At 37.6% G+C, this 27,601-nt stretch overlaps 1 protein-coding gene and 3 long non-coding RNA genes across 4 annotated transcripts; 2 read left to right on the top strand and 2 right to left on the bottom strand.

The window, feature by feature from the left end:
• Window positions 1-319: 319 nt before the first annotated feature.
• mknk2a (MAPK interacting serine/threonine kinase 2a) lies at window positions 320-18,321 on the top strand. Its single transcript, XM_082172489.1, has 14 exons — window positions 320-475; window positions 3,852-4,025; window positions 4,141-4,228; window positions 4,412-4,513; window positions 4,594-4,691; window positions 9,803-9,882; window positions 10,241-10,314; window positions 10,655-10,759; window positions 10,856-10,911; window positions 11,147-11,242; window positions 14,194-14,388; window positions 14,867-15,031; window positions 15,143-15,183; window positions 16,012-18,321. Exons 2-14 carry the CDS (start codon window positions 3,975-3,977, stop codon window positions 16,295-16,297), a joined length of 1,437 nt encoding a protein of 478 aa, XP_082028615.1. The 5' UTR covers window positions 320-475; window positions 3,852-3,974; the 3' UTR covers window positions 16,298-18,321.
• LOC309500777 lies at window positions 5,662-9,796 on the bottom strand. The gene is made up of 2 exons (XR_014206691.1): window positions 7,300-9,796; window positions 5,662-5,898 (listed from the first exon to the last, which is right to left on the bottom strand). It is a non-coding gene; the product is annotated as an uncharacterized lncRNA (long non-coding RNA).
• A 1,615-nt stretch (window positions 18,322-19,936) lies between the features above and the next one.
• Window positions 19,937-21,779, bottom strand: LOC309500319. Its single transcript, XR_014206545.1, has 4 exons — window positions 21,709-21,779; window positions 21,359-21,628; window positions 21,168-21,251; window positions 19,937-20,542 (listed from the first exon to the last, which is right to left on the bottom strand). It is a non-coding gene; the product is annotated as an uncharacterized lncRNA (long non-coding RNA).
• Window positions 21,780-25,107: 3,328 nt separating this feature from the next.
• On the top strand, window positions 25,108-27,563 carry LOC309501362. The gene is made up of 2 exons (XR_014206871.1): window positions 25,108-25,322; window positions 27,184-27,563. It is a non-coding gene; the product is annotated as an uncharacterized lncRNA (long non-coding RNA).
• Window positions 27,564-27,601: the final 38 nt, after the last annotated feature.

Raw genomic sequence — 27,601 nt, 5'->3', positions numbered from 1 at the left:
TAAAGTAATCTGTAAAGTTTTGGCCACTAAAGTCTTTGAAGCTATATTTAAGACAAAAGTAATGATTAAACAAGGATTAGTTTAACTTTAGGAAAGTGTTAGAAAATATCTGTTGCCTCAAATGTGATCTGTTTAACTGTGTTAGTGTATCCACTGTCCAGTAGATGGGGCAATAAACAAGTCCACTGAATTTGCCACTAAAGCGCCTCTCCAATTTTGTTTCTGAATAGATGACGTAGGGGAAACGATACCCCGCCCCTGAAATGAATGTCCAATAGTGTTCTGAGGTTTTGATTCGATATTCTTTTGATTGGATGTGGACTTTAGAGTGGGCGGAGTGCAGGATAAAACCTTATATATGCGCTGTGCTCTCAAGATTAGTTTACATTACAATTGACGAACACGTAGTAGCGTTCTATTACACGGTGGGTTGGAGCAACGACGTGAACGCTGGCGCCTCACGGCTAGTAACGGGGTAAGATGAAACCCTTTCCTCTGCCTATGAAATGATTCTGAGATCTGTGTATAAATAAACTCCAGGCCATTACTTTCTGAATGCAACCACATGCAGCTCAGAGGTTGGTTACACGGTCAGCTGGATTAAAACTCCCCAGCAAACATTGGTCCGACGGCAACGTCGTGTCCCTGGCCAAAAATAGTTGCGGTATGACGGCATAAATCGGTAAAAATATGTAACACAGAACATTTCCTAAAAATGCATTCAGATACATGTGTGCATGTCTACAGTTATCTGAGGTTGCATGTATAATTGTTATTTTGACTTTTAGCTACGTGTAGTTCAATATATACCATGTTGTGTTTCGGGTGAGAGACCATGGCGACGTCTTTTACACGTGCATTTATAGTCCATCATGACCCTCTATGAAATCAATTGTGATAAAGCTGTGCTTAATCCTTGCGTGGTTAATACTGCAATAATTAATTAAATTTTTTATTAAATTAAAGTTTTAATAAGTTTTGTGAATACGTCCACTGACGTCCTTTACACGTCTATAGTATCGGGTGAGAGGACGTCACCTGGCGACGTCTTTTACACGTGCATTTATAGTTCATCATGACCCTCCATCATGGAATCCTTGTGAAATATGCAAAAGCTGTGCTTAATCCTTGCATGGTTAATACTGCAAAAATTAATTTAATTGCCCAAGTAGTTTTTAAGAGGTGTGAAGACGTCCACTGACGTCCTTTACACGTCAAGGCTGTGAATACACGTCCACTGACGTCCTTTACACATCTAGTCAAGCAAGACAGAAAAAAAACCCCAGGAATTATCTTTATGAAATACACGAATTGTATACAAAGTAAATATATTTACTTTATCTTGTTTAAATAAATTATAATCTCACAGTTCCCAGTGTGGTTAAGTGAATGCAAAGCCTCTGCATTTTAGTCATTATTTCAACCTGATACGTTGTGGGTTTTTTTATTTTTTTATGGAATGTATGCATGTAAAACAGAAATATATCTGGTCACCATTTATGTCTGAGTTGGATGTAATTGCCAAAACTGTGCTGCCAAGATGTAACAAAAGATCTCCCGACATTACCAAATCCCGCGATAGGTTAGATTATCTCACGAGATGTTAACGCGTTTTCCCCATAGACTCACTCCGGAACACTGAAGTTTGAACAACCACGGAGAGAGGAGGAATTGAGGCCCATATTATTAAAAATCTACTGTTGGGTACGTACATTTTGTATTATTAGATTCACGTGCTAGAGTTTTACTTGTTTGACATGAATGAACCGAAAGAAATGATGCCCACATTGTCAAACTAACTGAGTTTGGCTAAAATTAGCTAGTAGGCTAAAAGTTGCTTTGAACTTATACAACGGTATACCATAGTATAAAGTATGTTTAATGATACAGTCAAAGTTATTACTGTAAATTATTAATGTAGCCTTTTGAGAGTTTCTTTCAGAAAGTAAATTATCTGAAGTAGAATGAAATGTTTAGCTGGATTTGAACATGTATGTTTTCAGTAACTGCTTTAAAAATATTTTGTAATTTTAGAATAGCTAAACATGTCTATTCAGGGGACATCACAGCCCACCTGTCTTTATCAGAAATGTCCTGTTCACTTTCTCACTGTTACACACCTAGTTAAGGGTCTTTCTCAAGGGCACCACAGTGGTATTGAAGAGGCAGGGGACAAATGCTGTTTTGAATTTAGCTGAAGACCATACAAATATTTTGAAAATAAGTGCATGTCATTTACCTCAAATTTTTAATTTTCATTTATTTTAAAAAGAAATATATTCTCTTCCCTTAGATGCTGTGAAGAGGTGGAGCCCACATGCTGCAGACTCTGAAATTGATGCAGCAATGGCAGAACACCTGAAACACACTCCAGGAAGAGCTGGGGGTGGTGGATACAAAAAATGAGCCAAACAATGTGTTTAAGGGATAGTTCACCCAAAAATGAAAATTGTCATCATTTACTCAACCTCATGTTTCAAATCTGCATACCTTTCTATGCTAAACACAAAGATATTTAGAAGAATGTTTGTAACCAAGCAGATGTCGCTTCCCATTAATAATCATTTTTTCTCCAATAATGGTAGTCAGTGGATGCTCTATTTGCTTGGTTACAAACATTCTTCAAAATATCTTCTTTTGTGTTCAGCAGAAGAAAGAAACTCATACAGGTTTGGAATTTGGTGAGTAAATTACATAATTTTCATTTTTGGGTGAACTATCTTTATATAATAATTCAGTATTTTGCTATTGGTATTTAGTTTGGTTAACAAATCGAGAGCTTAGAATTATAAGGTTCTATCTCCGTTTATTGTAGTTTATTGAGGATCAAAGTTTTTAAACTCGGTTTATGTTTTGTGAGATGGAACCTTTTATTTTATTAATAACTACTAACAAAATATTTTTTTTACAAAGATAACACCACACAGGCATTAATAAACACCTAATGAATCAGATTATCAAAAACTCAATTTCGACCAAAAGTGGAGATAGAACCTTAAAATTCTAAGCTCACGAAATGTTAAACATTGAAAAAAATAAAGAGAAATTTTGGCTGTTCAAGATCAATAAAATGTTGTGCTTAATCAGAACATGCTTCTTTATTGCTTATATCCACAAATAATGTGTTATTGTTTTTGATGTACACGTGATTAAAACGTTTTATTGACATTCAGGTCTGACTGGACCAATTTTGGACCTTTTTAGAACCTTTGTCAAGATGTGTAGGCTAAACCTCAAGACTTGATTGTCTTTCACGATGTTACACAATAGGTGTGTGATTATTTTATATGCAGGCTTATACACTTAAATTATGCAGCAACACATTTAAACACATATGACGACGCATTTAGACGTCCAGGGACGCGCAGAAGAGACGTGGAATTCACGGCCAGAAGAGACGTGGAATTCACGGCCAGAAGAGACGTGGAATTCACGGCCAGAAGAGACGTGGAATTCACGGCCAGAAAAGACGTCGGTTCAACTTCCATTTTGGAACTATTTTTCAACCATGACGGGACGTCTCGGACGGACGTCTTTTCAACGGTCATTAAACGTCCAAATGTTTGCTGGGTCATAGCTTGCAAACTAGTAACCAATTGTAAACGTAACGTTACATAAGACATGCCACTGCCAGTTTATATTTTTCGATTTTAATAGCTATTTAATTCGTTTCTTGTGTTGCGTGTTAACTTTCTGACTGTGCTGACTCTTGAAATATGAAAAATACCAAGTCTGTACAAGAGCTTTTCTCTTCTCTTGTGGTCATCATCTGTATCTCTGAGACTCCAGATTATCACTGGAAGAGTATCTGAACCCTTATTGATGCTGTTTTTGTCTGTCTTTGTATGCAGGAGTCATCTGTTGCGCGACCACCTTGAGGTGATCAGATCAGAGGTGACACATAATTGATTTAAAGGACCCACTGCACAGATTTAGGCACCAAGCTGAACGTCATCATCTGACCATTCGAAAACATGGTGCAAAACAAAATCACGGAGGTCACCGGATTCCATCGCTCCTTCAAGGTTGGTTACTTGTTGTTCTGACTTGCCAGAAAATGGCTTAATGTCCTGAATGAAAGTGAAATTGCAAGCTTTAATTTGTGACACTTGACAAATGTTCTTGTCTTCCTGTTCCCAGGGGCTAAACCCTTTCAAGACTGATGAATTCATAGATCCGGAATCCCATCTTGGCTCGTCCTTCAAGATAGACCACTCCCCAAGGCCTGGTACAGCTATTTTGCCTACTGTTTCAATAATACTGACCGTTATTATCAGTCTTAATGGTTGATGTAAACTCTAAGGAGGTAGAGATACGAGATAACTTGATCAAGAACTCATTGTGTGTTAGGCAAAGTTCATAATAGATTAGAGTGATGGACTTGGCTCAAATATATATATTTTTTTTAAAGCCATGCCATCCAGCAAGCCCATCGATATTCCTGATGCCAAGAAAAGACATAAGAAGAAAAAAAGATGCAGAGCCACTGACAGTTTCTCTGGACGTTTTGAAGGCAAGCTTTATTTATTCTTAGGCCTGGAGTTAAGCTTCACTGTCTGTAGAGGGTAAATATTAATTTTCTTTTCTTTACAGATGTTTACAAACTGCAAAATGAGATTCTTGGTGAAGGGGCTTATGCTGTTGTACAGACCTGCATCAATCTGATCACCAATAAAGAATATGCAGTTAAGGCAAGTATCAGCACCCTCTTATGTAAAAACTGCACATCACTATATCACTGTTCATGTGGCTATCAAATAATTAGTGTCTTATCTATGTGCAGGTTAAACTCCAGTCACAAACGCAAAATACCTCCTTAAGCTGTACACTCCTTGCATGATTATTGCTCTGATTTTACGGTCACAATCCCAGATCGTAGCCAAACCAGTGCTTATGGTTGATGCCGAAGTGCTAAGTATAAGCAGTTAGCAATGTGGTCTTGTGACATCACGCATGATGACACTCTGATGTTTTCAAGCAAGTTTAATATTATTGCTGCATAGTTTTGAGTGAGAAATGCATAATGTGCTTAAAGGGATAGTTCACCCAAAAATGAAAATTCTGTCATCATTTACTCACCCTCAAGTTGTTTCAAACCTGTATGAATTTCTTTTTTTCTGCTGAACACAAAAGATGATATTTTGAAAAATGTCGGTAACCAAACAGTTGATGGACCTCAATGACTTCCATAGTAGGAAAAAAAAAATACTATGGAAGTCAATGGGGTCCATCAACTGTTTGGTTACCGACATTTTTCAAAATATCATCTTTTGTGTTCAGCAGAAAAAAAGAAATTCATAAAGGGTTTGAAACAACTTGAGGGTGAGTAAAGGGATAGTTCACCCAAAAATGAAAATTCTGTCATCATTTAAAGTAAAACCAATGAGAAAATAAAAGGCTTGAAGGAGGGAGCAAATCAAAAGGCTTGTTTTAAGCCATGTAAAATATCATAACTTTACAGTACAATATTAACATCTATGTATATGTGTGTATGTCAAGTTACCAGATTCTTTAGAGTAAATTCTGACACAAAAGTTGCATTTAACTTTTGATTGCAGGTGCACATTGTTAGCATGTTCTCTTAAATGTGTTTTTATTAACACTCCCAAGATGTGTTTGACCCTAGGTGTAGTATGTTTTGAGGAAAGCACCCAAGCAAACTTTATTTTTTTGTGTATAGCTGTTCACGTTGTTATAAATGTGGCCAATGTTCCAGTGTGAACAGATCATGGTTCGGAATTGACCCGTATGTGCAAAAGAATGATTTAAAAGACGTCACACAGCAAGCTGTCATGCGAAAGTAAACACTGAGGACATGCGATTACGCGTTTATTTATAGTGATCTGCCGCGGAAGCCAGCAAGTTTATGCTCAGACAGGCAATATTAAAAAAACAAAGCTGAGGATTAGGGATGGCTCGATACCACAATTTTGGTTTCGGTACGATACCAGAACCTAATACCTCGGTATCGATACTAAATCGATACCACAGGTGACAAATAACTGGCCTCAAAATTTAAGTGAATTGAAACTATTTTATTAAAAAACACTGCTTGAAACTCTGCAGTACCGAATATGCAAACAAAAAGTATCAAAATGTAAAAAATTAAAAATAAATTTAAAAAAAACAGTCAGGGAACATACAGTAGCCTAGGTTAAATTTTGATTTTGGAAAGAAAAGAAAAAACCTGAAATGATACAATTAAAATAGGTTAATATCTATAATAATAAATTAATATAGAATAATAATAGAATAATGAAATGACATGTTAACCATTAGCTGTCAACAGAGAATTATCAACATTTATAGCATTTATTCATCTTGGTTTGAGTACTGTTTGGGTTCATATTAGTTTAATGCATTGCATAAAGTAGGCTAATGTTAACATGCTAAACATGTATTAGTATATTTAAATAATAATTAGGCTACTGATTGATCTAGATTAATACATGTTATAAAATACTGTTAGGTCAGGTTACCTAATGAATGTTGACAAATGTAGCTTAATTGTAAAGTGTTATTCTAACATTCATATTAGTAATATCCATATTACTACTATTACTCTTTCTCTCTCGGCTGATTCCTAGGGGTCGCCACACTAGCAATTTTACTAGCACTAATACTAAAATGAATATTACTAATCTCTTTATTCATTCAAATTCAATTAATATATGATTGTTTTAATGTGCAAAAATTATGAGACCTAAACTTCATTGGTTCTAGCGTGTCATGCAAGCACATTTGAGCTTTCGTGTTTACCGTATCATATTTAATTGATAAGCTCTTATGTATGTGCGCTGATCAGTGTTGTGAATAGAAGTCTAAATTAAATCAGTTGAATGATGCTCACCTGTCGATCTCTGAACTCTTTGAACAAGTCAGGATGAGCAAGTGACAAGTGCTTAGCCAGACTGTGTTGCCTCCCGTGGCTAATTTAAAGCAGCGTTTGTAGAGTGGTGCATTGAGGTCTGTTGCTTCACCTTTCTCATTACTTTTGTAAGCAAAGTAATGCTATATTTCACTCCTACTGCTCTCTTTATTTATTAATTTCGGGCGTGTAGAATCATAGACAGTATGTGTAGAATGAGCTTCATCTGTTTGATCCATCGTGTTCCTCCGTTGTCACGTTTGCCGGTTTTGCGTGACCCGCGTCAGTTTGGGTAGCGCACTGCCGCCTAGCGGTGAACTTCGAAACAGCAGCGCATCAAATACCGAATTGAGCAAAATTATGATATTGTACCGTTTGAAATATAATATATACCGGTATTTTTGCAGTACCGGTATACCGCGCATCCCTACTGAGGATTCAAAAAAGAGTGCAGAGTTTTTAAAAATATGCTGTCGCTGTAACCCTGTCCTTCCACTGACTACCTTTCGCAATTGTCTTTAACTTCTGTCTGATATGTAAAATCTGACTCCCCTGAGTGCAGAATTGTGGTGAATGTTGATATAGAGTGACGTAAAATTCGCATGAATTCCGTTTTGACTGTTCAGACTGAGGTCGCATTGCAAAACATCTGACCTGTATCTGATTTAGGACCACATATGGAAGTGGCCCAAGTCGGAATTATAAAGATGGTCATGAGAAAAACAGTCGAGTCACATATTAGCATAAAAAGTTGGGCCACATTTGCCTGCAGTCTGAACATGGCTGTGTCCTGCCTTAAAGTAGTGTTACATAAGAATAAAAGTGGGTTTATGTTGGGACAGATGGCTCTGTTTTAATGTTTCAGCCCTCATCAGGAAATACCGGACACTAGCTTTGATTCATGGTTGTTTGAGCTTTGTTCATACAAGCTGTTTTATTTGTTGTGTGTGATGTGTACTTCTCTCTGGAACATTGGCCTTCCAGCTACTGTGCTGCTGCTGCAGCTGTGAAACAAAAATAATGACTATTGTGCCTGTTCAGCAGAGAAACTTCCCCTTTTCAATTGTTGTTATTGTGAAGCAGGACATGTTAACTTTGAAAAAGCAGTGTGGTTTCTCGCGTTACATCTGTCTGACCTCTAGCAGATGGATAAGGTAATCTAGAGGGTGCTAAATGAGGCATGTGCAGGACGTTCATGTGGCATTTCCTAGCAAATGTTCTGTAACCTGCCAAAGGAAAGACAAAATTGAAAACAGCAGGTTCTCCACATAGCTGATGTCATGGAAAATTGTTAAATTCCATGAGTCCTATGAAAATGTTTGGATGTTTGAGAAAGTTTGAAGTTTTCCTTTTAAATTATTTGTAATTTGCGTACCGTGGGACCTGAATCGTGTAAAATGTTTTGCTAATGCTAAACCTTTTGGGTTACTGTGATGTAAATGCTCATCTACAGGTTAAAATCTATGGCCCCTGTATAAATGACATGCTCTAATGACAAGGTAAATGGATTTCAGTAAAGTCAAAGAGACAGATGGCAAATAAACAGTACATGGTTTGAGTTAAGGAGGGGAAACGCATCTTGTAACCCCTAGCCCATTAGAAATATAAACTACCGTTCAAAAGGTGTGGGGTCAGAAAGTATTAATTTCTTTTCAGACAAAAAAAGTTCATCACGGATGTGCTAAATTGATTAAAAAGTGACTTGGACATTTGTTACAAAAGATGTAATAAAATAATTATATATAAATTAATATTAATCCACATTGTTTTCAACAATGATCATACATTTTTCTTGAGCAACAAATCAGCATATTAGATTCAATGATTTCTGAAGGATCATGTGACACTGAAGACTGGAGTAACGATACTGCAAATTCAGCTTTGCATCACAGGAATAAATCTCATTTTAAAATTGTACATTTAACAACTTTTGTTAGATGCGATTTAACATCACTAATTTAAACTAACTGCTATAGCCCACTTATCACAACATTCCCAGTTGTTGATGGCCACAAAATTGGTGGCATGCCGCATGGTAGGCTCTACTAAGGATTTTCATAATTTATGGTGCGTTCAAGTCCTCCTGGGAAGTTCGTATTTACGATTCGGGAAGTCATGTTTTCGACCTCATGTGAGTTTAAGTCACTTTCGTCAGAGCAAGATGGTGGTGTACCTTCTTTTAAGTAACCACCCAAAAAAAAACGTAAGGTTTTTAAACTTTCTAGAAAATGAACAAAGACTGCGTCACCATCAGGTGTGTTTTGCTTAGTTTTTAATTTATGAAGCCTCTGTAAAATGTCAGTTCACATTGTTATATTACAATGCTATTATATATTGTGCAGGCAATTAGCTTATTTCATTGTAAAAAAAGAATAAAGCCTTACAATGTCACTTCTAAATACCTTTAAGTATTGTGATAGTCCACATTTCTCACTGACACGCAATCCAGTTTCCCACTTGTATGTACAACGTTTTGGTGGCGTTCAACTCGTAAATTACGATATTTCCGACTTGATTTGAACCTGCCACTATGTTGTTCATCATACATGGTCTGGGTGCCCTGAATGTTGTGAAACCTGGTTATCTGTCTAGTCCGTTGGCTTGTAAAGCCTGCTGAATCAGTGGTCTGAGATGTTCTTTTGTAGACCGGCTGTGGCGTGTCATCTGTGTGCTTGCTAATCTCCCACACATGCCGTGCGTGGGTGATCCACAAAGGGATACACAGAACTGTCGACTCGAGCTGAATACTGAGATGACGTGGGCATGTCTGAGAGTTTTGCCACTTAAGAGCAAATGTGTACTTTAAAGGGCTGTCTCCAGGTAGCAAATGAGCCCATTAAAACAGACTCATTGTGTTCTGACCTTGACTTGCAGAACTGTGTCCTTCCTTGGGTTTGTATTGGGTCATTAAGATGATGTTTTAATGTTCTACAGATAATTGAGAAGAGGCCGGGCCACAGTCGGAGCCGTGTCTTCAGGGAGGTGGAAATGCTCTACCAGTGTCAGGGTCACAGGTACGGAAAGCCTTATGTGACACTATTGGTCCTTTCCCAAACCTCTATAAGATACCTCGTTTTGGCCAGACTCTAAAATGGCATTTAACCATCACAGAAATCTAATGCTACAAGCTAATTGGGCCAAAAATAAATCCAAGATGGTGGACAGGGGTGAGAAATTAATTTAATACTGTTTAGCTTAGCAACATGCTGATGGCAAACTGTGGGGTCGAGTCTCATGACTGTTAAGATGCTGCCTACATAGATTGCAATACTGCTAATTAGGTTTTGGAACTAAGCTTGTGAAGCTCATTGAAAATCCTGTAAGATACAATCATGTTACAATGCCTAATGTTAATATCTTTTCTCACCACAGAAACATTTTGGAACTGGTGGAATACTTTGAGGAGGAGGACAAATTTTATTTGGTCTTTGAAAAACTGAGAGGCGGTAAGTAGTGTGACTGTCAAGTAGTGTGGGTTTTGTTTTTGTAAAATAAATATTTTTATTCAGCTAAGACACTAAATTGATCCAGTAAAGACATACGTTTACAAAATTTCTATTAAATGCTGTTCTTTTGACATTTCTATTTTTAAGAACACTCAATTATGTATCACGGTTTTGTAATAAATAATTATAAATTTTACTTGAGCATCAAATCAGCATATTATAATTACTCTGAAAGATATTCAACTTTAAAAGTTAAACTTTGAACTGTTGTCTATTCATTTGGTAAAGATTCTTTCATGTATAATATCAGCAAATTTCATGCATTTATTCATTTTCTCAGGTTCTATCTTGACCCACATACACCGAAGACAACACTTCAATGAGCAGGAAGCCAGCATAGTGGTGCAGGACATCGCCAGTGCTCTGGACTTCCTACATAACAAAGGTTGGGGCCCTTAGTAGTGATACAACACAATGTCTTCATGCAGTCTATATATTACCAACATAAATGTTTATTCATTATGTCTTCTACTTGTTCTAGGGATGGCACATCGAGACCTAAAGCCAGAGAACATCCTCTGTGAACATAGTGACAGGGTGAGTCTCTCTCTGTGCACGAGGAGACATGAGACATCTGAGGAGAACACACATGCACTGCATTTCTGACCAGATTTTTGACGAATGTGTTGGGTACAGTAGTTTTGTTTTAGTTTTTTAGTTTTGTTTTTTTGAGCTGCTGAACAAAACCTGAATTGACCCATAGGAATACTCAATGCAACGCTCTTAACTCCCTTCACTATGACATTTAAAAGGGTTATTTTCTTTTCTGTAGATTTCTCCAGTGAAGATCTGTGATTTTGATTTGGGTAGTGGGATCAAACTGAATAGTGACCGCTCACCCATCTCCACCCCTGAACTCTTGACTCCGGTGAGTTTAACCTCGTAAGGACCACTTAAATAGTGTACAACCAATATTTTTGATGGCCAATGCTGATACCTTAGAGCAGAGTGGCTGATGGCCTATATTGTATTGTACTATTTCATTTAAAGATGGTCAATGACACATGCTGCAGTGAAAATGTATATTTATTATACATAATATTTATTAAAATAGAAGTTATTTGAAAGTGAATCAATATGAAATCATTTGAACTCTAAATTAAACAGATTTGTACTTTAGATTATTTAATGAGATTACACTATTTTCCATTAATAAAATGTTAAAATTACTAAGAGCTATAGGACATGTGATTGTAGGAGAGGGGTAGGATTTTATTTTTTTTTATTTTTTTTTACATTTTGATTAAGAGCTGTGAGGCTGGTTGGTGTTTAAGAACTTGTGGGTGTAAACACCCACAAATTGAACTTATTTCGATATGAACGCATTTCCATATGAACGCATTGTCACCTACATTTCATCTGGTATAAGTGTACATAAATCAAGTCACTAGTCAGTATTTTAATGCCGCTTCACTGCACTGTTGTTCTTATTTTGATAGAGGACAACAGAGATAACGGTTATTGCTTTAAAGCTACAGCCAATAAACCTCCATTTGATCGCGGCCAGTAACTGAGTTTTGTGAGGTTTCAACATCTGTTTTGATGTGCAGTGTTACCATAGGTCACAGAATTGTCAAGATTACAGATCAAGGAACAGTTGACCTTAAGTGGTTTAATTACCTCTCGGAGTCTGAAGGGAACAGGCAAAGGTCTTTTAATGTGAATACTTTCATATACAGAGATCAAAAACAAAATTCCTCATGGAGATCTTTTCACACATATCTCCCTCTTCTTACCGCACCCTGGTGGTGAGCACTCAGACTTTTTTACAGTATTCTTCTTGATGTCTGCAGACTCTGGAACTGGGTGGGTCAGAGCTTGGATGGTGAACCCTTTCCATTTACTTTTAACTTGGACCATAGACTTTGGTTCATCTTCAAAACACAAATGGAGACATTTTAAATAAAACCTGAGATTTCTGTCCCTCCATTGACCGTTATTCCTCAAACTTTGACGCTTCAAAAAATGTCAAAGACCTCTTAAAAGCAATCCTTATGAATCAAGCAGTCTAATCCAATTCTTCTGAAGATGCATTATGATGAACTGATTTAATTTAGGCTTTTATTCACATATAAACATTGACCAACGAACATGCGTGCATGCATGCATAAAGTACATAAAATGTGGTCAACGGAACCTTAAACGTGCTTGAACAAAAGTCTTAACTGAACAAGTATTTAATGACAATTATCATTTGTGGGTGAACTATCCCTTTTAAATGTTTTTTTGGAACTCTTTTTGTTGCATTTTTCACCCACAACTGTGGTTTTACTTGCTAGAATAATGACCAGGGAAAGTCCCAGGTTTTGCCAGAACTAAATTCCTCTCATGCCATAACATTCTGTTCTTAATCCATGTGAGAACATGCAGTTGAGACTGATGCAATGCCAGCGCTAACTTTCAGTGGTTGAGGTCACTGATATAAACAAGGTGACTTAACGTCTTTGTGTACATCACTTGCTAATCCTAACCCTGTAGCCTACATGTTGTCTGGAAACACTTTCCTTTATAACGACGGGAGGAAGAGGGTGGGGCTGGTCATAAGCGACAGACGGCTTTGTGTGATACTCCTAAGATTCCTCTTGCACAGAGGAGCATTATGTAAGGGCTCAGTCATGCTGAAAGCAGAACCAGCTGGGCAATGAACTGACAATTGGGGATCATTGCTGGACTCTCGGTTTGTTGAATCACAGTGCACAACTGTGTCTCTAGTGAAAGGGATCCAATTGTGCTTCCATAATCAGGTGATCTTTTATTAGCTTCAATTGTTTAACCAATAGTTATTTCTTCTGATTACAAAGGCATTGTGTCATAAGATCAACTGGCCAAACATCTTATGGTAAAAGCACACAGTGACATTTTATCACGGCACACTTTTTGCCGGTTGTCTCGTTTCCTTGAAAGTGATGCCCCTGACACCTTTGCAGAGCTCTGATGGTTTGAGGGAACATGGAGTGTGCTTGGGAGGTTACCAAGGCTTGGGTTTAGATTTGTCAGGGTCAGAGGGAAGGCAGCCCAGGCTGATTTTTAGGATGCTATTTAAGGACACAGTCTCCTCCCCCTCTGCATAATGTATTTAGCCGCCTCCATTTGGATCAGTGACTCATGTAGTAGTTGTGTAACAATCTTTTTTACCAGACTGCTGCACTTCCATAAAAATAAACTGGTCTGCTTGTCCCGCCAAACTGCTAACCTCCTGTGTTTTTGTGTGTTGCATTAATTATTAGTGCACCATTCAGGATGTCCGTTCGTATGTGTGTTATGTAACACTCAAGCAGGGTTGGGGCTTGTTTATCCCCAGCCGGTGTAGAGCAGCTTAAATCCTTTTTCTTTTTTTCCCCTCGAGCAGCAACCTTTTGGCCTAGTTTCCACATGACGCAGGGCAGACAGCAGCCTGTGGTCCCTGCTGGAACAGTTGTCCGCTGACGCACCCAGGTCTGAATCGGATCAGGCCACCCCAGCTTAACTCGGAACAATGAACTTGATAATGCCTCTGCAGGTGAAAACAAACAGGAGAGGCCAAGCTGAGGGATTGCTGACAGCTCTGACAAATGATGTAGCTCTAGGTTGCTCACCTTGTAATTTGTAACCGTACATCAGAACTTGTTGTCTGACCTAGGGACTTGCTGATGGGACGTTGTAATGAGTGTATATGTTGTAAACATGAAGTGAAACAGAACTTGAGGCTGGATTGTTCCTCTCTGCTCTACCCAATAGTGTACTTGTGGCATTTAAAAACAATAATGGAAATTTTTGAACTTTTCTTTGCATGTCTGAGGACTTTTACAGTATGTACTAAAGTGTTTTTAATTCCTGCAGTGTGGCTCTGCTGAATACATGGCCCCTGAGGTGGTGGAAGCCTTTAATGAAGAAGCTAGCATCTACGACAAGCGTTGTGACCTGTGGAGCCTCGGCGTCATCCTCTACATCATGCTAAGTGGATACCCGCCTTTTGTGGGTCGCTGTGGAACAGACTGTGGTTGGGATTGGGGAGAGCCCTGCCAAGCCTGCCAGGTACACCACACATCTAGTTTCCTGGGAAATCGGGCAGTTTCGAAAGTACTGAAAGTCCAAAACTTTCCGGTGGAATTGTAGTAGGAAAGATCTAGTAGGACCTGGTCTAGCCATCTTGTTTCATAGTCAGGGCTTGATGGCCTGGGGCAACTAACTTTTTTTATTTGGCTTTAATTTTTATTTATTTAGTTGGGCTTGTAGTTTTTGTGATGGTATCGAAATATGAATCGAGAATTGTGATATTTTACTGCTGTTACATTTTTGGTGTCATAACCTTACTTTTATTATTTAACTTATTAATTTATAAGGGAAGAGCGATGAAATCAATCAATGAATAAATCCTTTATTTTAGTATTTATTTATTACTTTTGTGGCAGGGAAAATTAAAAATCTGAACCACTGGCTTGACCGGCCCAGTACAAAAAATCCCTGTTACTACTTCAGATGTTTAATACCATTCATTACAATTTGTCCACAGAGCATGCTGTTTGAGAGTATTCAGGAAGGTAAATACGAGTTTCCAGAGAAGGACTGGGCACACATCTCCCCTGCAGCCAAAGACCTCATCACCAAGCTGTTGGTTCAGGATGCCAAAGACCGCCTCAGTGCCGCCCAAGTGCTGCAGCACCCATGGGTTAAAGGGGTACGTCCATTACTTCCAATCTCTAGGACTTATAAGACTTTATTTAACCCAGTTAACATATATTTGCTGCTTTGACGTATTTGACTCCTTTCTGTTGTCCTTCATTTTTAGTGTGCACCAAACACTGTGTCTGCATCCATACTCCATCAGAGGTGGGTAAAATGCAGATTAAAGGCCCTGATGTACTCTCAGCAAAGTTGATTTTCGCTCTTCTCTTAGGGGTAAAAATAAGTTTGAAATGCGTGAGTTTTGGTGTACTGTTAGCAAACATCCCAATGCCGCCCACACTGTTGCGAGTGCTGTTTAGAGGAATATGTAAATGTGTGCTGTGCGCTTACAGGCCCTGATGTACTCACAGCAAAGTTGATTTTCGCTCTTCTCTTAGGGGTAAAAATAAGTTTGAAATGCGTGAGTTTTGGTGTACTGTTAGCAAACATCCCAATGCCCCCCACACTGTTGCGAGTGCTGTTTAGAGGAATATGTAAATGTGTGCTGTGCGCTTGCATCTAAATAACAAAATAAGCACAACAAAAATTACAGTTGTGAGAAAATGGCAGTGAAGAAAAAAAATCTGATCATAGGAAGGTGGATGTTTGCACGAGCTCCTCAATTTGTGCAAGTCATGTTTATTTATTAAGCAATCTATTGTATAAAGTGTTATAAAGAAAGCAGTTTACAGTATAAAAAAAGTTAAACATGGAAAAAAGTGTGCGTGTCACTTTCTATTAGAAGCACACCTACCTATACGGAACTGCCAAAGACCAAAGGTAGTTCAAATGGGTTTAACAGCTTCTCGGGAATTTCAAATTCTCAAAACAATCTGTTTTGTTCTTCAATTCTGCTATCAGGGCCTATATAATACAGTATATCAGGGCCTTAATACATTTCTGAATCCCATTATCCAACAGCAATAGTTTTGACTGTAAATGCCAGATCATTTAATATTCATGCTATCCTGACCATCAATGTCTTTTCTCCAGGGGCGGTAGTGCTCAGGACCTGACGTTCTTTGCAGGGCAGGCCGTAGCCATGAACCGGCAGCTGGCTGAGAGGGAAGAGAGCGAGGAGCAGCAGCAGCAGCTGGAGGAGATCTCCTCCCCACTTCTCTTCTCCAGCAGCTCTAGCTCCATGCTGCTGTCTCCACCCTCGAGGTCCAAGCTGGCCCGCCGCAGGAAGACCGCAGGCAGCCAGCACCAAGGGCCGGTGTGTGCTTCTGAACTGCGCCAGCTCCTCGCCCCACTTGTGCTCGTGGGCGACTGTGCCTGATCTCTACCACCTTCTCCAGCCTCCGATCACCCCTGACGACCTTTATCAGAATCTTCAACTAGGCAGTGTGTTGACCTCTGACCTCTCTGCCCAGTTACTTTGTGGGTCGTAAGCTTTTGTGGGAAGGACTCATGTTTGTAGCACTTAAAGCACCTCCAAGGCCCCCTGCACACAGTTTTGATTGGGTAAAATGTGGCTGTTGTGGCTGGAAAAAGACTTGTTGATGTCTGAGATTCCCTGGAATCTGTCAATATAACAATGTTTACGAAAAGCACGAGAATCAAAGGACTCAAGCTGCTTCCATTCCTCTACAGCTGGACCCCACAGAAGCCATTTAATTTCTAAGCATTAGTAAAACACTTTTGCTGTTTGCCTTTGCGCTCACATGGGACCCCCAGCAGACGAATCTTTTGTACTTATGCAGTCTTTGAGACTTACTTTTTCTTCAGTAACTCACAAAGTGATAATGATGGCAGCCTGTGACTATGTAATTAAGCAGCAACTTTTGTTGGGACTTAAATGGCAAATTAATTTATAGTTCATTCAAGTTATCCAGGGCAGAAATTGCAGCCATGTTGTGCGGGGTTTATATCCTGAATTAAGGACCTTATTTACCCATTTCAATCCACTGTATTACTGTAAAAACACACATCTGAGCAGTGTTTTCTGCCGAAACCTCAGGATCTCTTTCTGAATGAACAACCAAAGCAGATTTTAAAGCTGAAAGACCCATTCTATGTAAATTCATTGGCGTTTAACATGTCTTGTCCTTGCACTCGAAAGTTCCGCTTTTTTGAGGGAGGCGGCACAACTTCTGTACTTGGCCTCTCAGGAAAACAGGATTTGGTCCCATAATCATGTATCCACCCCATTTTTTTTTTCCTCCTCTTTTGACCTGAAACGCCATGCAGTGCCATGGGGGTTTTGAGGAATTGACCGGTGCATTTTCAAGGCTCTGCTGCAAATTCTGAAGTCTAGCATTTGCATTTCCAACTCCTTTTTCACCATTCATTCAGTTAGTCATTGAACATTTCAATGTTCAATGTCAATGACTCCATTCACTGTTTGAATAAAGGTGATTTATTCCACGAAAAGACCTTAAGTCCTCTGTTAGCCTCCTTTCTGTGCTTGTAGACAGACATCTGAGAGAAAGGTAAAGCATAGATATGCAGAAAGAACTCCAGAAACCAATGTGCCGTGCTGCTATAATATTTTGCCCCCCTGGCATTTTTTTTTTTTTTTTTTTTAATTGTGCTAGGAAGGGATATTTTTATCTTCACTTTTAATTGTTTGTCTATTGGTTTTTAAAAGTTGTCTAACTTGTGTTATGAGAAAATGTGAGACCCCTCCAACCCTTTTTTTTTTTTTTTTTTTTTTGGGCCTCAATAAGTGCCAATATATAGACCAAAGGCTTGATTTCTTCTAAAATGTTACTTGTTAGTGTTGTTCCACATTTTCAATCTATGATGACTTTAGACACTTTAATGTTTGATAGGTTTTTCTCATATACTGTAATGTAACCAGAAAATATGCAGATCAACCTGGAACAAAACTTCACTCTGAGTGAAGCAAAGCCTGTCATTGAGGTTTTTGGTTTAATAAGGTAGTGTTTGTCTTACAGTAAGACTTTTTCTTAAAATGCAAAATATATATAATTTTTTTTTTTTTTTTTTTTTTGGACAAACCACTTAGGATGGAATCTGAGTTTAGTCTTTCCTTCTGAGAAAGACCCCATTTTTATTTTTATTTGGCATTGTTTTTTCATAGAAGCCCCCTCTACACTCATGTAAGGGACCAGTGGTGTATCTTTCGTGTATTTTCATGTGGGTGTATTTTTCTTTTTTCTTTTTCCATCTGACCCAGGGGGGCCAAATAAAGAACATGGAAAACTGTTCAATTAGTGGTTACTTTTTCTTGAAAAAACACTTATAATTGACCACTTAAACTCAAGGGATTATTATTACTAATATTATATAATATTAACATTTTCTTATACAAAATGAGTTACTCTTTATAACTATTTTTTTTTTGACAACTCCATGTAGCAATGCGCTGTGGATGTTGCTTGAACTTATTATTTTTTATATATAATTTTTTTTTTACTTCTATCTCACTCTTTCAAAAAGTTAAAAGAAATGTTATCATTCATGCAAATTACTTGTTCTCATGTGTTTGTCTCTCACAAACATCACTGAATTTCTGTCCTTCATTGTACACGCACTCAGATGTAATTTTACATCACAGCTTTTATAAACACTTCAGTATACCATAACATGTAGTTCACATGCCAGTTACAAGCAGTGCCAGTCCTAGATGTATGGGGGTCCTAAGCAAAACTTTGTGAGGGGGGGCCTGTCAGTATGTTCATCAAAACCCTTTAATCTGTTCTTTCAGAGCAGTTTCACTGCCAACACACAACAGTGAGTTGAAACTGTCAGTAATACATAAGACAATTACAAACAAAAGGACAAATACAACAGAAAAAAACATTACAAATGAAATGAACAATTTAGCCTAATAATAATAGCCTGCCAAGTCTCTATTTTTAATATGCAGTTGTCATAACTGCTTACATTTGTAAATGCTTTCAGCCTAGTGAGTCCTTCACCTAGAAAAACATGAAGAGATCATGTTGATAATGGTTGGTGCAGATGGATTTATTAGGGGGTAAATATGTAGGCCTAATTGTAATGCTGAATGTTATTCAGTATTCTCAATGGTGATTAACATTAAAGTAGTAGGCTATGTAACGTTTTTTCCGTAAACATAAATTAAAGGGGTGAGCGGGGCACACACTAACGTTGTAACACGCATCGTTTAAAAGTTTGTTTAAAAGATAATTTTCTAAATCGTTTTTTGTGTTGATTTAAAATGAGATAAATCTGATATTATTTTAATCTCCAATTATGTTATTTAACAGTAGATATGGTTCTTTAATGCTTCGCTAACTAGCAGAAGACACTAGAAGGGTTTAAATCCCAGTTGCGCATGTGGTAACACATTACAATGTGCCCATATTAGAAGAACTATGCTATTCTATTCTATACTTTTATGAATTCTATTGAGAAACCATGAGAAAAAAAGTGCATATAGACTGAAAGTCAATGTTCAGGTAGGCTATTATTAATTATTATTATTATGTTTTGCTGTAGGCTATAGCTGTGTTTTGCGGTGTTTGTTGTCAAACTCAAAAATTCGTTTTTTTTGTTTTTTTAAATGTCATTATTTTACATGGAAAAGTGTATTTTATTAAGAAAATATTTTAGTTTGTCTTTATTATTTTAGATAACATTTTAAGCTTGTCATATGGCCATATTACAACATGCCCAGCCTATGGGGAAAAAAGGGCAAAAAGAATCAGTGCCATTGTAAGAGTAAAAAACAAAAAGTATAATCTGATAAATATGGTTGACAATTAAAAATCGTATTTACTCGCATTTCAAAACAGGAATGAGCGTCGAGCTGTGTTGGGAAAAGTCAGGGTTGAAAAGAAACACGAGCTCCCCCACGCGTTGAAATCCAGACATATTTTTTTTTCGAAACATTCATTTCACTGGTAAAAATCATAGGTAAAAATCAGTTGTAGCAAGGCAAAGGACACCATTTAGGCACAACTCGTTTAATTATTGTTTTTTTTTTTTATTATTTGTTATTTTTTTATGGTGATGATGAAAATGTGAGACGCGATAATTCATTTTAATTTAAAATCCAAATTGTCTATCCTAGAAGGGTAGAAAATTGATTAGAATAGAAAATCAAGATAATAATAGCAGTTTAGATACACGTTTTCTTACAAGTCTTTTTTTATGAAGGGTATATAGCCTACCGTCTATCAGATGGGAGACATTGAAAAGAATGATGGAAATCGATCCAATCAGATTTGTGTAAATTTGTTTATATGGTTTTATTTATTTATTTAGTAAAAATGCTGAGAGATAACGGCCAAGATCACAAAACTGTTTTGACTTTAGACACATCTGACATTAGACTTATGAACAACACAGAGCACTAGATAACATTTACAAACTCAGCACTGGAAGAATATTGAATTCTGTACAGCAGCATCCAAGAGAAAATGCATGGAGAACATTTATTGGAAGCATAGTTTTTTGACAGAATTAACAGAAATTCTGTTCATTTTTCAGTGCTTCTGGCACACAGTTGTCAGCACTGCAGTTATTGTCCCGATGAGAAAAACCGCTGTCTTGAACAGAATGTACCATATCAGCACTGGATCCAAAATCCCTTACAGAAACAGAAAAAAGAAGAAGAAAAAACTCACATTCAGTTGACGCAAGAGATGGAGATTTATTTGTGATACTGGATATGCACGAAATCTAAAATTGTGGGTCTGAGATTCACAGCATTCACTAGTAAAATAAAACAGTAAAGTTGTAATAAAATACATGAAATATTATGAAATGCCAAAAAAATATTGAAACTATCCTAGAAAAAGGACAACAGCTACAGAACTTTTTAACATTTTCTTATACAAAATGAGTTACTCTATCAATATTACATTTTATCTATTATAATTTACTTTGGGACCATATAAAAACTTTTGTTGTGCATGTAATTATTTTTATTATTATTATTATTATTTATTTATTTATTTATTTATTTTGCTAATGTTTGTTACAGGTCACAGGTCAGAGCATTTTCTTAGCAGGACAATATAGTTAAATAATATTGTATTACAATTGTCAACAGACATTTCTACCAAACAGTAAGTTATATTTAGTGTATCCTGCATATTGATCTATAAAGCAATTAACATCAATTCTATAGGCTAATATGATTTATTTCAATAATCCAAATTCTTTATACTGATGTATTAAGTCTCAGATATGCTATAACTGGAGAAACTTACTTGATGGTGTAGAGCTTTGGTATGTGGTAGCCAGAGAGGATGATGTTTTATTTACAGTGGATAATTTTGCAGGAAAATCACAGTCTGAATCACACACACACACACACACACACACACAAAAGGAAAAACAGTCTTAGTCGAAATTTTTTTGTTTAAATTTGTTCAATGGGCCGACAGAATTTCACACTTACCTTCCACTTTTACATAAGCCATGCTCATTGAATCCAATGACTTTGTTTGGCAGCTATATGTTCCTGTATGATTATTATTTGCACTGTGAACATGTATAGAGAGTGTTATACTATTACACGAAGACTCTAGACTGTGCTCAAATTCTTGATCTTTCACCACTTTTACATGGTTTTGTGGTCCATGGCAATCAAACCGACATGTGAGGGTAAAGTTTTGACTGGAGCAAACTTTCTGCCCTCCACTCACACTGATGTTGGTCTGACAGCCACCTAAAAGAAATAATTACAGACATGTAGCTCTCCAAATATACATTAAAAAAAGGTTACTACGTACCTTTTCTGAAACTTACCACTTATATATGATGGAATCAACAGCAGCAAAATGAATTTCAGAAAGTACATGTTTGAACTGAACTGAGACCAACTGTTGAGGTTCAAGATAGACTTTGCAGAGAACCACTCACATGTCATGAACAATAGGAACTGAGACCAACTGTTGAGGTTCAAGTAGAAATAGACTTTGCAGAGAGCCAGGAACTCACATGTCATAAACAATAGGAAATTACTCAGGCTGTGGCTTTGTATTTTATCAGCTGATGATCAATTAGATATGTTCAAACAAAATAAAAATCCCTCTAATAAATTTTTTTTTGCAGGTTTGAATGAAAAGGTCATCTAAATGAAACATCACCTGCAAACTGTGGCGGTTCCAGGATTTTTTTCTTGGTGGTGATAATGGGTTAGGGTCCAATACATTCTTCTTGTGACTCCCCGTCACAGTTCCACCCCGGAAAACGAATTTGTTGTATGGAGGTTTCCAATTGAAAGAGTTTTTAGGTGTAAGGGTAGGTTTTGAGTTTCAGGCGTAAAGATAGGTTTTGGGTTTCAGTAGGTTCCAGATTAAAAGGGTTCTTTAGGCATAAGGGGAGGTTTTAAGAAGAAATATAAGAAGTAAATGAAAAAGTATTAGGTGTGAGGGTTAAGACTTCTCAACGCTTCTTACTGTTTCAAAGTTAATGAGGATTTCCCCCCCAATCCACTAATTTAATTGGTTAAGGTTACAGTAAAGTTTTGCAATATTCTCTAAATGTCGATAACCGATGTTATGCGACTAAAACATATTTTTTTCTCGCACGATAAGTCAAGAGGACAAAAATCATAGCGATGGATGCTGGTTTACGTATATCCCAGCCACCGCACTATCCATTATTTTAAAATCAAAGTAGACGTAGGTGTGTTATCCAAGCATCCAGATTAATTTTAAATCGATTCTTTTTGAGAAAAGTAGCGATTCAATTTAAAGAAAGTATCGATTAATTTTTAGGAAAAGTATCGATTCTTTTTGAAAAAGTAGCAAATCATTTTAAAGAAAGTAGAGATTATTTTTGAGAAAATGTGCGATTCTTTTTGAGAAAATAGCGATTCATTTTAGGGAAAGTAGCGATTCTTTTTGAGGAAATTAGTGATTCTTTTTGAGGAAATTAGCAATTCTTTTTTGAAAAAGTAGCGATTCATTTAGAGAAAAGTAGCGATTCATTTTGAGGAAATTAGCAATTCTTTTTGAGAAAGTAGCGATTCATTTTAGGAAAAGTAGCGATTCTTTTTTTAGAAAAGTAGCGATTCATTTTAAGAAAAGTATAGCGATTCTTTTTTTTTTTTGTTTCGGAACCTGGTGCATTTTCTCCCTTGGTTCAATTTGTTTAGGCGTATGTGAACACGGCAATCGCGCTCGGATCCGCACCAAAACAATCGCTCTGAGATCACCTGAACGAGGTGGTCTCGGCCCGATAACAAATGAACTCTGGGGTGGTTTGTTCGAGGTGTGAAAGCAATCCGACCCAACGGACCAATGAACAAAATGGGATTATAATTCATAACTGGAAATGTATTATATAAATACAGTTGTGTCTGATTCTGTGATTCTGCACATCAGTTATCACAGTTGAAAACCAAAAAAGCACATCATCTTAAAATATTGTAATTGCGCATCTCCATGCGAGAATGCTGTCCCAATGAAGTCTTGATTCCTGCTCTAGCTGCATTATAACATTCGTATAGTGTTTGTGTGTATCTTGACACTGTTAACCAGACAGCGCTGGGAGATCCAGAGAGAGCGCCCCTTTGAATTTGCTGCAGTATTATTAATAAAAATATAATTTATATAATTTAATAGCAGCAATGACGGCTACATTCTTATAGTATTTGTGTGTCTCGACCATAGACTGTAAACAAAGATGGACGACGCCCCTTCACTCTCTTCCATTGGTGAAAAGTGAAGCCGCCAAAGTCCTAATATGGCGCTGACATCTTGCTGATTTGGAACCTGATTCTGCGCAGTAGTGAGCCGGAAGCAAAGCCGCGATATCAAGGTCCCGCCCTCACTCCCGCAGAAACGGTTAGTACAAAGTTTACTGTGTGAAATAAACAGTTATGGACATGTAGAAATTAAAGTTGAAGCTCCAATCTCCTCCCCAAAATCCCCCAAAAAGTCCGTTGGTGCCTCAGTGACTACGTTTAGAGAAGCTGTCAATCACAGCTGTCAATCATGACGTCACATTCCCGTTTTTATAGCATCAAATAACGAACTAAGATAAAACTTATAAAAAAAAAAAACACTTAAACTTAAACAAAAAACACTTAAACTTAAATCAGCGTGATAAACACTACCTATAATTACAGAAAACATCTTTGAATTTTTTTTATTTGAAGTGTAATTTGATTGTTTAGTTTCCATCGCGTCCATTCGACTTCATGGTGAGGGCGGGGTTTATGACCTATAGGCTACTGGGGCCAGCCACCGGGGGGCGATCGAGACGCTTTGGCATCACTTTTCATCACTTGTGCCGCCTTGGTCTCGACCATAGACTGTAAAAAAAACGTTAAAAAAAATGTCTCGACAGTTACAGAGCGAACTTGTCAATCATCTTGATGGATGACGCAGAGGAAACTCTGACCAATAAGAGGACAGTTTTACTTGCATGTGACTTGCATGAACACATTTTGGTACGCTTTGTTAGGTTGCCTTGTGAAAGCAATCCGTACCAAGAAGAAACTGCAACATTGTAACAAATTACTCCCTGTTTCGGAACAAAACAAACGATATATAGGTGTGAAAACGCCCTAGAATATATTTAACATTTCAGTACACACTTAATGTGTTAAGATCATAGATTGTATAAAAAAAAAAAAAAATTAAGATACATAAAAAAACAGTACCTTTCATAAATCAGGCTGCAGCATCTTCTTTCTGTTACTGTCACTGGACGTTAAAATTTGAACCGTCGCTGCGGAAAACAGCGGAAAACAGCGGAAAACCAGGTTATTAGGGGTTATTAGGCTACTAGAAATTACCCAACATTTTTGGAAAATAACTCAACTTTTTTTTTTTTTACTATGTAACACATTGACTATGTTTAATGTGTCACGCTTTTATGCATTTATTTGATAAAATTACAGTACAAACAGTAAAAACGTTTGAACGGTACTGTACATCTACTTAAATAAATTATATATAACATAAATAAATAATATTTAAAAAACTAACATAATTTAAGTGAGTTTTATTTTATCCAGGGTACTAAAACAAAATGTTGGTGACATGAAAATAGACTGCATAATATGATTGAGTCTGACCCACGTACAGTAGCTTTTCATATAGTCGATACCAGTTTCTACGTCATCCGGTTAAGTTTCTCACGTAGTTTTACGTTGAATGAAACTGCGCATTATTTTTTTCCGAAGAGCGCGGAATTTTATGACCCAGTATTCTCCAAACCCAACTACGCAAGTTTTCCAACTTAGACTCGCTGATGTGATCGGCGACAGCGGAGGAAACGCGCCAGCTGTACGGAGAGGCTTAAAGAGACATCAGCGAAGAGGGAGAAAAAATGATAATGGCTTCAAGGAATGAGCATTAAAACCGACAAAATGGAAATTATCGTCGACTTATAATACAGAGATATAGGTAAAAGTGTCTACACTGTTGATAAATCTTCCTCCTTGAACGATTTATGGAATATACCGCGTACGTAATTTAGACCAATTTCGACTGTTCGGGATTAAGGAGTTGCCCGGTTAATGGCTGGCAACAAAATCTATGTGCCTGTCAACAAATATTGCTTTGACGTATGTATAATGTTGTTGTAGATGATAACAAGCTGTCTTTTGTTTTCCATAAACCCGCTGGTGTTGTTGAATTAGTAACTCTCGTTAGCTCGCTGAAGCGCAGGCCACAGATCGTTAGCTTGTTTGGGCTAACGTTAGTTAGCACGCTAGCAGTGTGTTCACTCATTTCTGCTGCTTAGTTGGCAACTCAGTGGCTAACTGACAACACTGGTTCTTCAACACTCGAGGATTCACACGAACGTCTCTTCATTGCTTTCTTTACGTTCATGTGATGTAGTCTTACAAAGGGAACAGAATGTACCAAAATGTTTGGAGTTTATCTTAGTAACCCAAGTTTCTTTCTCATAGTTTGGTGGCAAGCTGCATGAGGCTAGCAGGCTCATTTGGACAGTTTTTTTTCCCCCAGCAGGTTATTCCTTTAGACATCGAAGTATTTGAGACTGGCGTTATTTTATTTCTCTAGCGTAATAAGTATGGGTCATTCATAAGACACGCTGTTGATTCCAGGGAGAGAGAGAGCCAGTGTACAGGCCTGATTCATCACATTTGTTGGCATTGTAAAACAGTTTAGTTGTCGATGCATATACGTTAGATCAGGCCTGATCCGATACGAGACGATGGATTATAGTCTTAGCTGGACGGTTAACTTAAGTTTTATTTCATTTAATCATCGTTTCTAATACTGGTATCTTATTCTTGGATGTGGAATGAATGCTTCAAATCCACAGGCAGAAAAAAACAAACAAAAAAACAGTGTTTCTGTATTATTAGGCTGATATCACGTCTATTATTTGCTCATCATAACAAAATGGTTTGATGTAACATTTCAGTAGTGTCATTGATGACTCACGATATTACGATGTAACATTTCAGTGTATCCACTGTGAATGGATCATAAGGAACATTTTGTTGGAAAGTAATTTAGATGTTTTATGTTGCCTTAAGCTATGAATATGTACTTGCCATCATTCATATCTATCTATCTATTTATCGTTCCATCTGTTGCTCCATCTATCGTTTTATCATTCTATCACAGTGTAACCTATTAGTACTTTAGTTTTGTTGCCTTATGACAAAATGTCTCTTGTAATGATGAGCAACTCGGTGAACGATTCATCTTTCATCATTCATCAAGTTTCATGGGCATGAATTCTTCCATTCGTTTTTTTAGGGGCCATTCTCTGTTGTTAAATAAACCAGCCCATGGATGGCATCGTCCATAACATCTGGTGACGTGCCTCCCTCCTCTTAAAACATAACCAAGACACTCGGTCCAAGATGACTCCGGCTCGTCTTCACACGACCTCAGGCCTCATCTCGAGCTCCTGAGGGATTTATTTTTAGAGCTGGAAGTCAGAGACGCTAGATAACATTTCCTGTAGGGAGATGGTCTCTGGTTTCGTGTCCCTTAAACCTTCAGACTCTAAATTGTGCGTTTCATAGAAACGGTGATAGTGCAATGCTGGCTTTTTCTTGTAATTCGTTGTGTTAAAAGCTCCATTAATAGTCACTGGAATGGAATGATGTGAGTGAGTAAATAATGACAGAATTGTAATTTTTGGGTGGACTGTCCCTTAAAATGAGCGGTATAGTGTCTCTTCCTCACCACCATTGTAGAACAGGTGCCAAGAGAGTGCAGTTCTCTAAGTTTACTTTTAAGCAGTCTATTTAGCGTTAATTGTGCTTTTTCTCTGCCCCAGATATTCTAAGGTGTGCTGCTGATGTGCCGCCTGTTTCCTCTAGACGCAAACACTGGTATGCTCTGCATTCGTACTTGGACACAAGGAATGCCTAACCCTTCTCTTCAAAACCACCTGGAGGGGGTGCAGAGGATGGAAACCGATGCCAGACAGCGCCTCACTTTCACCAGCTAGGGTCGTGCGCATGTGTCCATCTCCTGAGGAACGTGCTCCTCTGCGGTTGGATTTAAGGAAGATTTTTGTATGATGTCTTTGTCCTGAATTGTATCGCCCTTGGATTGTCAGCTATATTTACCCCCCACCCCCACCTCGTCTATAAAAGCAGTTCATGTCTAGTTTCATCTACATGTGTAGAGCCGTATTGTGGATAAGCAATTCCCGTCACTCTCTTTCTCACTGAATTCCTCTCCTCCATCCC

The sequence above is a fragment of the Leuciscus leuciscus genome (genome assembly GCF_965113295.1).
Source record: "Leuciscus leuciscus genome assembly, chromosome: 6".
NCBI lineage: Eukaryota > Metazoa > Chordata > Actinopteri > Cypriniformes > Leuciscidae > Leuciscus > Leuciscus leuciscus.
The sequence above is the reverse complement of the archived record's forward strand: the minus strand, read 5'-3'. Positions and strand labels throughout refer to the sequence as shown.